The 13,431-nt window shown below is 41.9% G+C and overlaps 1 protein-coding gene across 1 annotated transcript in view; it reads right to left on the bottom strand.

Annotated features, from left to right (window-relative positions):
• The window catches only part of VGLL4 (vestigial like family member 4), a 100,498-nt gene extending 87,454 nt beyond the window's left edge, over positions 1 to 13,044 (bottom strand). The window contains exons 1-2 of the mRNA XM_071440040.1: positions 12,836 to 13,044; positions 3,318 to 3,394 (exon numbers count right to left, since the gene is read on the bottom strand). Coding sequence (XP_071296141.1) covers positions 3,318 to 3,381 — 64 coding nt within the window. The 5' untranslated portion in view covers positions 3,382 to 3,394; positions 12,836 to 13,044. The remainder of the gene's footprint in view (positions 1 to 3,317; positions 3,395 to 12,835) is intronic.
• Between the last annotated feature and the right edge of the window lie 387 nt (positions 13,045 to 13,431).

A 13,431-nucleotide genomic window follows, 5' to 3' on the forward strand; every position in this document is an offset into this window, starting at 1 on the left:
CTAAACTTCATTTTACCATAACAAGCTCAAGGATAACAGCTAAATTCAAAATTTAAAACTAACTTCTTTTTACCCAGAACAAGTTTAGGGATAGAAGCTAAACTCAAGGTTAAAACTAACTTCCAACTAACTTCTTTTTACCCAGAACAAGTTTAGGGATAACAGCTAAACTCAAGATTAAAACTAACTTCCAAACCAACTTAATTTTAACCAGAACAAGCTCAAGCGTAACTGCTAAATTCAAGATTAAAACTAAACTTCATTTTCCCCAGAACAAGCTCAAGGATAACAGCTAAACTCAAGATTAAAACTGACTTTTCTCACCCAGAAGGAGTTGCCAGAGCTGCCAGAGAAAGGCACAAGCTCAGGGCCATCCCTCCCATTTCCTTTTTCCCAGCAGCTCCTGGCACTGCAGCTCTGGGCTGGGAGGGAGCTGCAGACAGCACAAGTTAGAAGCTGCAGAGGGGCATAAATCTAATTAAGTCTAAGTGGTAAGACTAAAGGAATGTAAATTAGAAGCAGATACACATCAGCTCCCTCACATGCAAGTTGCACTGAATCAGACTTCCTCTGGATTCCCTAAATGCAGCATTCCTGCCCTGTGCAGCTCAACATCCAACTACAGTCTGAGGCAAAAAAAAAAAATGCATTAGAGCTCAAGAAAATTGAGAGTAGAAATTCAAAATGTATTTTTTTAAATGTAGCCGAAAGAAATTCCCCCTCTCCCAGGTGAAAATCATGGTTGAAATTATTTCCTTTACCAGAAATGGTCCAGAACTGGGGCAAATCAACCAAACCATCCCTGCACAGTGGCACCACTGGGAACCTGTGCTTATCCAGCAGCAGGGAGAATGTGCAGGAACAGCAAAACCAATGCTCCTTACAAAGCAGATTTTGCAGCAGCAAACCAATTATTTAATCCAATATTCAAGGCTGATCATTTTCAAAAATATATACAGAACAAAGGGACGAGAGAGGAAAAGCTGCATTCATCTTTAAAGGTGATTTTAGGCACAGGAGCGATTTGCAAAAGCAGTTTGAAATTCAAAAATGCCATTTTTCCAGCCAGAAACCCCAAAATGCCATTTTTCCAGTCAGAAACCCCAAAATGCCATTTTTCCAGTCAGAAACCCCAAAATGCCATTTTTCCAGCCAGAAACCCCAAAATGCCGTTTTTCCAGCCAGAAACCCCAAAATGCCATTTTTTCCAGTCAGAAACCCCAAAATGCCATTTTTTCCAGTCAGAAACCCCAAAATGCCATTTTTCCAGCCAGAAACCCCAAAATGCCATTTTTCCAGTCAGAAACCCCAAAATGCCGTTTTTTCCAGCCAGAAACCCCAAAATGCCGTTTTTCCAGCCAGAAACCCCAAAATGCCATTTTTTCCAGTCAGAAACCCCAAAATGCCATTTTTCCAGCCAGAAACCCCAAAATGCCGTTTTTCCAGCCAGAAACCCCAAAATGCCATTTTTTCCAGTCAGAAACCCCAAAATGCCATTTTTTCCAGTCAGAAACCCCAAAATGCCATTTTTCCAGTCAGAAACCCCAAAATGCCGTTTTTCCAGCCAGAAACCCCAAAATGCCATTTTTCTCCTGAGGTTGACACCCAAAGTGCACACAGCACTCAGAAAGCACCAAGGACATTTCTTACTGAGCCTGCAGGGAACAGTCTGACCTGTGAACTGCAGCTTGGCAGAATGGAAATTATTATTCTAACAAGAGTTAACCCATCTGAAACTCTCACCATGAATGGCAACAGCAAAGATATTACCCAAATAACACCAAAACTATTACAAGGATATTACCCAAATAACACCAAAAATATCTCCAAAATATTACCCAAATAACACTAAAAATATCTCCAAAATATTACCCAAATAATACCAAAAATATCTCCAAAATGTTACCCAAATCATACCAAAATATTACCCAAAGAACACCAAAACTATTACCAAAATATTACCTAAATAATACCAAAAATACTTCCAAGATATTACCTAAATAATACCAAAACTATCACCAAAATATTACCCAAATAACACCAAAACTGTTACCAAAATATTACCCAAAGAACACCAAAACTATTACAAAGATATTACCCAAATAACACCAAAATTATTACCCAAATAATACCAAAACTATTACAAAGATATTACCCAAATAGTACCAAAACTATCTCCAAAATATTACCCAAATAATACTAAAAATATTACCAAAACATTAGCCAAATAACACCAAAACTATCACCAAAATATTACCCAAATAATACCAAAACTATTACCAAAATATTACCTAAATAATACTAAAAATATTACCCAAATAACACCAAAACTATCTCCAAAATATTACCCAAATAACACCAAAACTGTTACCACAATATTACCCAAATAACACCAAAACTATCTCCAAAACATTACCCAAAGAACACCAAAACTATCTCCAAAATATTACCCAAATAACACCAAAACTATCTCCAAAATATTACCCAAATAACACCAAAACTATTACCAAAACTATTACCAAAATATTACCCAAATAATGCCACAACTATTTCCAAGACATTACCCAAATAACACCAAAATTATTACAAAGATATTACCCAAATAATACTAAAAATATCTCCAAAATATTACCCAAATAACACCAAAACTATTACCAAAATATTACCCTGATAATACTAAAAATATTACCCAAATAATAGCAACACTATCACCAAAATATTACCCAAATAACACCAAAACTATTACAAAGATATTACCCAAATCATACCAAAACTATCACAAAGATATTACCCAAATAATACTAAAACTATCTCCAAAATATTACCCAAATAATAGCAAAACTATCACCAAAATATTACCAAAATGAGATCCAAGCAAAATTATCTGGGAGTCTCAGCCTGGCCTGAGTTTGACAGCAGCTCCACCACAACTTCTTGTCTGCTACCAATGCAAATGCAAGTGGGAAAAGAGAGGCACCTTGACATGAATTAAACACATTTTTAAATAAATTATTATTTATATTATTCATATTTCTCTATCTGTATGTATAAATTATATTTTTTTTTTTAAATCCAGTCATTCTCTCCTGCCCAGCGGCCAATTTAAATGCAAAGTGTTGGGTTTGCACCTGAGGAAAACAACCTCTGAAGGGTTTCCTGCACATCTCTGTGGCTCTGAAAACAGCTTCCTACACATTCTGGGCTCAGGAAAATTCCACATTTTGGGCTCAGGAAAATTCTACATTTTGGGCTCAGGAAAATTCCACATTTTGGGCTCAGGAAAATTCCAGCTGGGTCCAGCAGGGCAGGCAACTTACGTTTCTCATCATCAGCGTGGACCAGAGATGCTGCTCTGGACAGCACATCCAAGGGAGTCTCCATTCCTCTCTGGATCCTGCAAAATTCAGAACAAGGTTCAGAGAGCACCCAGAGCACACACCCACACCCCAGATTACAGAGCAGCAACGCACAACAGCAAAAAAATCCAAAAATCCAACTTTGTGCTGCTCTTTTCTCATTACAGCAGCACAGGACTGGTGCAAAATGTCACTGCTGAAACAGGAAAATCAGCGTTGGCATTGCCCTTCCCACCCAGCACAGCAGAACAGCAAATTCCCATCATTTTATTGTTCTATTTATTAAAATAAATTTATCATTTATTATTTCTGATTTTATTTTATTTATATAAGCACATAGATGAACTCTGGGTATGTGAGAAACCACACACAGAACTGGATTGTTTTTCAGTCATAATCACACCTCAGTAGCTGCTTATTCTATTTATTAAAATAGAATAAGCAGAATAATAATAGAATAAATATTCTATTTATTAAAATAGAATAAGCAGATTATTCTGCTTATTCTATTTATTAAAATAAATTTATCATTTATTATTTCTGATTTTATTTTATTTATATAAGCACATAGATGAACTCTGGGTTTGTGAGAAACCACACACAGAACTGGATTTTTTTTCAGTCATAATCACACCTCAGTAGCTGCTTTTCCCTGGATTTTGCCCTTCATAAATTCTAATTAAAAAAATGAATTCCCACCACATTAGAAGCACTTATTCCAACACTACACCAAGCAACCAATAAAACTCCCATAAAACCAAGGATTGCATTGCAGCTCCTCAAAGTTTCACATGAATGGCTTCAAAATTAATAAAAAAAAGATGTTTAATACTGAAATTCCAAAAATATGGAAGGGAAAGGAAGGAAGAGGATAACATGTTGTCAAGATGTTTTTTACTATGAGGCCAACAACTTCTATGGGTTTCAAATAAAAAGGCAACAGCACAGGCAGAACTGTTAAAAAATGGTAAAAGAGAAACAAAAAACAAACAGAACAACTAAATTTTGTTGAGATTTTTCCACAAAAACTTAGCAAAAATTTCTCTCATAAGAACTGTTTGCTGTAACTTATTTTACAATAGGATCTTAAAAAAACCCAACAAAGGTAGTGGCAACTGCAGCAATGTCAGCCACATGTCCAGCGTGGTTTTACATTGCCCTAACAACAAGCACATGCTTGGGAGGCAATTTCCTTGGCTTGGCACTGAAACAATGAACCTCACCATCCTCACTCCTCTTCCTAAACAAGTCAGACTTTAATCAAAGACTCTCAAGCACAAGAGAAAGGATTTTAAAGCATGTATAAGTTGGAAAAAAATTGTATTTTTAAGCTTAAAGCTTATATTTTTAAGTTTAAATAATGAAATCCGGTAGGATTTCCATAGAGCGAAGTAAGAAGAAGAGAGAAATTTGAAATGAGGATTAAAACATGTTTCTCCCTCCCTGCCAGAATCAGCTTTTGCTCAAGAATATTTTAACTGAACTTATAAAGTCAATTAACCCTTTAAATTAGGACAATACTTGCAAGAGTATTGTCTTGCAGGTAGAGGAAGAGGTTTTAGAACACAAGATCTTAATTTATTTGATTATTCTGTCTTGATCAAACATTTCTTCCTTTCCCTCCTGGCCACATCCTCCCCCAAAGCAAAGCAAAGGTTTGGGAGAGGGAATTCCTGAATCCCTTCAGCACCACCCAGTTGCATCCCTCACACCCTGATGCTTCATTTCATTCAGATTTTCTGTTTTCTTGGGCTTTACTGACCCCCTCACAAAAACTCCTCTAACAGAGTTAAAATCCAGCTGGAAAAATTATTTCGATTTTTCTAATCAGGGGATGCAGCTACGCCAGACTGAGAAAACTCAGGATTCAGTGCTTAAACTCATCTTACATTCAAAGACAATAATACTGATATTTTTGGTCAAGTCTTCAGGAAAAAAAAACCCTGGGAATTGCAGTTTTTGAATGAACACAAGGCCCTGATGCCTCAGCAGCTCTCTCATGATGTGAAGAATTTAATAATAGAATTGTATAATAATATATATATAGTATATATATTATTATATATGTATATATATTATCATATATTGTATATATATATTATTATATATTGTATATATATTATTATATACGTATATATATATATTATTATATATTGTATATATATTATTATATACGTATATATATTATTATATGTGTATATATATTATTATATATTGTATATATATTATTATATATTAATATATATTATTATATATTGTATATATAATATTATATGTGTATATATATTATTATATATTGTATATATATTATTATATATTGTATATATATTATTATATATTAATATATATTGCATATATAATATTATATATAATATTATATACTTATTATAATATGTATATATTTTATATATATATACATATATATTACATATATATATGTATATCCAATAATACAATTGGATAAGCACCAATTGTAAAGGATAGTAAGAGGTTTTATTAAAAACAAATTGACTACATTAAGTTAAAAAATTCTTAACTACATTAAGAAAATTGATGCAGCTATGATTACATTAAGAAATTTAACTACATTAAGAAAATTGATGTAGTTAAGAAATTTTTTTGTACAATTTTTAATGTAATTTCAATTTTTAAATTTTTTTTTCCAGCTTTCCAGTAATTTTTAAATAAAGGGAGCAGCAGATGCCCAACGCCTTCCAGTAAGAATGAACTGGTGACAGAAACCCACACTGGGAGAAGGAAACAGGATGCAAGTCTTGATGCAGGTCAGGAAATCAGACACTTGAAAAACACCTTGACTAAAATACACAGCTTTGTGTATTTTTAAATTCTATTCTTAAATTCTTCACCTCATGAGAGAGCTGCTGAGGCATCAGGGCCTTGTGTTCATTCAAAAACTGCAATTCCCAGGCTGGAATCCCAGATATTCTGGCACTTTTGAAACAGGGAACAAAAATTACCTGCCAGATTATTTTTCAAATAGTGTTAAATATCTCTTGATCTCTAAATTAGCCTAACAAATCAGTGATGACAGAAATGCAGGCTGCTCAGGAGAGGGAGAGGAGGGATCCTCTCTTGGCTCCAAGTTTAAAAGCCTGATTTGGTCAGGGCAAGGGCAGAAAATGCTGCCTGGAGTGGAGAGCCCAGGCACCTTTCTGATGGGTCAGAAAGGAAAGACCAAAAACACTTCCCAGGTTTCTAAGAAATCAAATTTAATAAATAAAAAAAAGAAAATTAAAAACCAAGAAAATGAAAAACCACGAACACAGAAAACCACACACAAAAAAACCCACCGAACAAAAACAAACAAAAAATAAAAAAAAGTTTTAAAAACCCAAAATAATTCCAAGAACAACCTGTTAATAAGGAGATTCCTGACCAAACCCAGCTGTTTCCCAGTGTGACACAAACCCAGGCTGGAATTCCTGTGTGTGCCCAGCAAAGCAGAGCTCTGTGCAAGTGCTGGGGAAGGGGAGGCAGGAGCACAGAAACACCAGCCCAAAGTGCATTTATTTCCCTGCCTGCAGCCCCCTCCAACACCCTGGAAACAGTTTCCCAAGAAAATCCCACAAATCTCTTTGTAACCAACCTCACTGGTTAAAGTCTGAACTGCTGGATTCGGGAGGCAGGAGCCAAAGGCATTTTTACCAGTGTTGTTATCCAGTGTTATTGCAAATATTAGTTTAATATCTTCCAAAGTGCTCTTATTTATCAGTTACTGCTCCCACTCAATATCCCTATTTTATGCCTTTACTGTTTCCAGAATGTTCCTTTCCAGCAGCAAACTGGAAACAGTAAGGACATAAAATGGGAAATCAGAGCTGTCTGAAAGGCTGATCTAACACTGACCCACCTGTCATTGTTTAATGCAACACCAGAAACACACAATACCCATGAGTGGAAAGAAACAGCATTTCATTTTTCCTGTGCTCCACTTTATTTTCCCTCTCCTCCACTTCATTTCCCCCTTTCCTGACATTTTTATAAGACAGAAAAACACAGGGTACTCTCAGCTTTACAAATGCTTGCTAATGTTTTGGGGGGTTTTTGGTTTTGATTTTTTTGGGGTTTTGTTTGTTTGTTTTTTGGGGTTTTTTTTTCCTTTTTTTGTTGTTGTTGTTTTGTTTTAGGGGGGTTTTTTGTGGGTTTTTGTTTGTTTGTTTTTTGGAGTTTTTTTGGGTTTTGTTTGGTTGGTTGGTTGGTTTTTGGGGTTTTTTCCCTTTTTTTGTTGTTGTTGTTTTGTTTTAGGGGTTTTTTTTGTGGATTTTTGTTTGTTTGTTTTTTGGAGGTTTTTTTTGGAGGTTTTTTGGGTTTTGTTTGGTTGGTTGGTTGGTTTTTGGGGTTTTTTCCCTTTTTTTGTTGTTGTTGTTTTGTTTTAGGAGGGTTTTTAGTGGATTTTTGTTTGTTTGTTTTTTGGGATTTTTGGGGTTTTTTTGGTTTTTGGGGTTTTTTTAAGGCTCTAGGGGAGTGAAAGCTTTAGTAAAGGACCAGTTGAGTGTTTTCAGGGATTTCTGCAGCACCTTCCAAGCATCAGGAAGGGACAAACCCTGAGGTTGCTGGTTTGAAATTCAGGTCACAGGCAGCAGAGCTCCACTCACTCAGCCCAAACAGCCACAATTAATTAATTAATTAATCCCACCAAAGTTCACGTTCACAGGGGGGATGTCAGGGAAGAGTGAGATAAAGAGAAAAACTTTACATTTGATTTTAAAAAAAAGGGGAGTGGCAAAGGGAAAGAAATGAAAGAGAAGCAAAGGTGATGCTTGGGCAGTGATCTCAGAGTTAGGATGGGTCTAGGACAGACCTGAGCTCCAGCCAGGGGCCAAAAGTGGGTGATGAGAACAGACAGGAGGGCAGGCAGCACAAAAAGAGAAGAATTTGGGTACAATTTGGATATGGAATCCCAAAGAGAAATCACAATGGCAACAGCAAAAATATTACCCAGATAACACCACCAGCAAAAATATTACCCAGATAACACCAACAGCAAAAATATTACCCAAATAACACCAACAGCAAAAATATTACCCAGATCATACCAACAGCAAAAATATTACCCAGATAACACCACCAGCAAAAATATTACCCAGATAACACCAACAGCAAAAATATTACCCAGATAACACCAACAGCAAAAATATTACCCAGATAACACCAACAGCAAAAATATTACCCAGATAATACCAATAGCAAAAATATTACCCAGATCATACCAACAGCAAAAATATTACCCAGATCATACCAACAGCAAAAATATTACCCAAATAAGACCCAAACTATTAGAGGACAAAGGGCACTGCCAGAACAGCAGCAAACCTGAGGGACACCAAGAGCAGCCTCAAAGCTGCTGGGACACAGCTGCACCTGCAGGAGAGAGAAAGGGCCAGGAAAAGCTGAATTTCCACCTGCAGAAATCACACTGATAACACTGAAGGGAGGAGAGCAGGATTAATAAACAAAGCCCACTAATTACAACAATGAAAAAGCAATTCATGAGTAACAAGACACTCGAGAAAGCATCAAGAGCCAAGTGGAGATAAACACAAGATGAATTGAAAAGAGTGGGCAAAAGCAGCTCCCACCTGGGGAGAGACAGCCCCAAAACTGCCCAAATTCACGGCCAGAAATGCCAAGGAGAAACAGATTCTGCTGATTTCAATGGAAGAGAGTGAAACTGAAGAGGAAATCCAGACACAATTGATCAGCACAATCAGTAAATCCACCCAGGGAAGGAGGATAAGGCAAAATAGGTAAACGTGGTTTATTTTTTATGCCAGGAGAGAGTAAAGCCTATTTGCCCCATGAATGAGAACAATGATGGGCACGTTGTAATCTATAATTTTCTCAAATAGGCACAATAAATGTAAATTTCTTCAGCTAAAATGTGTAAGTGCTCACTTTAGATCATGATTACCAAGCAGCACTGATCATTCCCTATTTACAACTCAAAAGCTTGAGAGTAACTTCAGCCTATTTGGCTAAATATCAATTTTATTTTATTTTTTTAATGTATTTATCCCCTGTTTTGGGGTTTCTTTAAACCATGCTTGTTATGCATGTGGAAAATGTGTTTGAACAGGCAAATCTTCAACCAGAAACAACAATTTAACTCATCACATAGAAAATTATAAGCTTAAAGCAGAGCTTTGGTATTTTACCTCGTGCTTTTTGTTGTCTTGTACACAAATCCCCCTTAACAAGGCAACATTTTAAGAAGCAAACTATTAGTAATTGTTCAAAGCTAAGAAATTTAAGGTGGGAAAGTCCAAGCTGACCTTGTCTTGTACCTACAAGTTCACTCAGAGCATCCCACGTGTTACCCAATCTGCTGCAAACTTATTATGAAACATTTGAGCACAGTAAAAAAACTGAACCAAGGCTCCCTTTTCCAACAGAAAACTTCCAGGTGTGTCTGGAAACAACCCAATTAACCCCTGAAATAGGGAGCTGCTCACAAGGTTATCAAAGCTGTGTAAATAACAAACTGATGGTTTGTGGTGTGGATGCTCTTAATGAACCTGTCTGTACAGATAATTTCTCTCCTATTTTAGTTCCCAGGTTAATTTTATAGCAGGTTGTCAGATCTCAGCAGCACTCCTGGGTGTTCAGTTCCTGCTCTAGGGTGGGTCTAAAATCTGGCCCCATCCCACAGAGGGGTTCCTGAGCAGGGAAGGAAGAGCATCCTGCCCTAAAGCACCCATCCTGCCCTAAAGCATCCATCCATCCATCCATCCATCCATCCATCCATCCATCCATCCATCCATCCATCCATCCCTGCCCTAAAGCATCCATCCATCCATCCATCCATCCATCCATCCATCCATCCATCCATCCATCCATCCATCCATCCATCCCTGCCCTAAAGCATCCATCCATCCATCCCTGCCCTAAAGCATCCATCCATCCATCCATCCATCCATCCATCCATCCATCCATCCATCCATCCCTGCCCTAAAGCATCCATCCATCCATCCCTGCCCTAAAGCATCCATCCATCCATCCATCCATCCATCCCTGCCCTAAAGCATCCATCCATCCATCCCTGCCCTAAAGCATCCATCCATCCATCCCTGCCCTAAAGCATCCATCCATCCATCCATCCATCCATCCTGCCCCAAAGCATCCATCCATCCATCCTGCCCTAAAGCATCCATCCTGCCCCAAAGAATCCATCCATCCATCCATCCCTGCCCTAAAGCATCCATCCATCCATCCATCCATCCATCCATCCCTGCCTGCCCCCAAAGTATCCATCCCTGCCCCAACAGAATCCATCCATCCATCCATCCCTGCCCCAAAGCATCCATCCATCCATGCATCCTGCCCCAAAGCATCCATCCATCCATGCATCCTGCCCCAAAGCATCCATCCCTGCCCCAAAGCATCCACCCCTGCCCCAAAGCATCCACCCCTGCCCCAAAGCATCCACCCCTGCCCCAACAGAATCCATCCATCCATCCATCCCTGCCCCAAAGCATCCATCCATCCATCCATCCCTGCCCCAAAGCATCCATCCATCCATCCCTGCCCCAACAGCATCCATCCATCCATCCCTGCCCCAAAGCATCCATCCATCCATCCATCCATCCATCCATCCATCCATCCATCCCTGCCCCAAAGCATCCATCCATCCATCCATCCATCCCTGCCCTAAAGCATCCATCCATCCATCCATCCATCCATCCATCCATCCATCCCTGCTCCCCACAGCATGCTGGGGGCTCAGCACAACTGCTCCAGCACAGGCAGGTCACTGGGAAAATGCAAACGTGCAACAGGCAGGCCCAAATTCTACCAACAACTGGGAAAATGCAAATTTACAACATGCAGGCCCAAATTCTACCAACAACTGGGAAAATGCAAATGTGCAACAGGCAGGCCCAAGTTCTACCAACAACTGAGAAAATGCAAATAAATGTGCAACAGGCAGGCCCAAATTCTACCAACAACTGGGAAAATGCAAATGTGCAACAGGCAGGCCCAAGTTCTACCAAGAGTTAGCAGGTCAGATCTGTATCTCACTTGTGAATCAAAGCAGTTCTTGTAACTGAAGCCCAAAAGCCTCACAGCCTGATCCCCAAAAACCAGATTGTAACTGTGTATCAATAAGAAGAGATGTAGAGAATTTAAGCAAAACACATTCCACATTAGAGGTCTTGCAAGTTCACAGATAGGAAAATACAAATTAAGGGCCTTCAAGTCTGGAGAGAAGACTTTAAAAAGTTTATCATTAAGGCAGGAGAGGGATATTGCTGCCCAATTTTATAGAGTTTTGGATCCAAGGGTTCTCAGCAGCACTGCCTGCAAAGAAAGTTTCACTCAGGTTTCCCAAAGTGCAGTTTGCTTCTCTGGGAGGAGCACTCTTTAAACAAACTCAGAGAAAAACTAACCAGATAAATCACCCTGCAGGAGAAATCCTGGAACTCTTGATCAGAGCCAAGTCCTCTTTGGTGTAATTTAAAAAATGGCCATTATTTCTTGTTCCCGATAATCCTGAAGCACCAACAGAGCAGAAAGGAAGTGAGCTGGCTTTATGGGCTCTCCAATCCCGTGGAATGGTGTTTAATTCCCATTCATCCACTCTCAGCAAAGGGATGCACTGGCACTGGCGTGGACAGCTTAACTCAGGGAATTAATTACTGCTGATCCCATCTGGGGAACACCACGGCGCTGAGGGCTACGGAAAAACCCCTGCTCAGGGAATAGAAAAGATGCAGCGCCAGAAGCCTGCACAGCGCTCCTGGGACGCGTTCTGGAAGCTTTCACCTCCGCTGCCCGTGCGGCACCGGGGATTTTCCCTGCAGGAAAAACAGAGGGGCGGGAGCCAAGCGGAGACTCCGGCAGCGACAGCGGCGCTGTGACACCCCCAGGCACGATCCTGCCGGGAGCTGCTGCCTGCGGGACCGGGCAGAGAGAGACCGGGACCGGGCAGAGAGAGCGGGACCGGGCAGAGAGAGCGGGACCGGGACCGGGGAGAGAGAGAGGGACCGGGACCGGGCCACGGGCACAGAGTGGGACCGGCCCCGGGGAGAGAGAGAGAGCGGGACCGGCCCCAGGGATAGAGAGAGAGCGGGACCGGGGCCGGGCACAGAGCGGAACCGGCCCCGGGGAGAGCGGGTCCCTCTCGGGCCATGGGGAGCGGGTCCTTCTCGGGCCACGGGCAGAGCGGGTCCCTTTCCGGACACGGGGAGCGCTTCCCTCCCTGCCTGGCTCCCGACAGCACCGGGAGCTTCCCCGGCCGCCGGCAGCGCCCGGCCCGGCGCGGCTCCTGCGGGGAAAGCCCCGCAGCGCGGAGAGGACGGGCCGGGACAGCCCCGTCCCAGCTCTGTCCCAGCCCCGTCCCAGCTCTGTCCCAGCCCCGTCCCAGCTCTGTCCCAGCCCCGTCCCGCCCGCCAGCGCCGCTCCCTCCGCCCCCGCGGCCACCTGTGCGCGCTGTCCCCGCGCTGTCCCCGCGCACTCACCGCGCTCCGGGCGGTGCCGGTGCCGGCAGCGCGGCCGCGGCGCCCCGCGGGCCGGGCAGGGCCGGGCCGGGCGGAGGCAGCGGCGGCGGTGCGGGCCCGGGGCAGGCTCGGCTCTGGCTCGGCTCGGCTCGGCTGGGCCGGCGGCGCTGGCCCCGCTGGCTGCGCGGGCCCGCCGAGGAATCCCAGGAATGAGGGAATTCTGCGGCGAGCAGGTGGGGAGCGCCGCCCGCCCCCATTGGCCGGCCGCCCGTGACGTCAGCGCAATTAGGGTAATGAGGCGCTGACGTCACATCCTCGCAGGTAGGGAGCGCGCGGGCCCCGCCCCGGGGAGGAGGGACGCGGGGCCGGAGGGTCGCGGGTTCGAGCCCCGGCAGCGACACCGGGGACAGGAGAGCGCGGGCGGGCACAACGCTGCTTCTCTCCCCCCGCAGGAAAAACTACAGGGAAACAGCACTAAACTAAACCTCCAGCACTAAACAAAACCCCTCTCTCAAGGCCAAAGCACTGTTTAAAAAGCAGAAACGCGTTTTGAATTAAAGCACGCTGTCACAGCCTGTGACAGAGCGGCTCGGTGTCCCCAGGCACACCGAAACACG

The sequence above is a fragment of the Agelaius tricolor genome, unplaced genomic scaffold (genome assembly GCF_023055355.1).
Source record: "Agelaius tricolor isolate 1412-34295 unplaced genomic scaffold, bAgeTri1.0.p SCAF_14, whole genome shotgun sequence".
NCBI lineage: Eukaryota > Metazoa > Chordata > Aves > Passeriformes > Icteridae > Agelaius > Agelaius tricolor.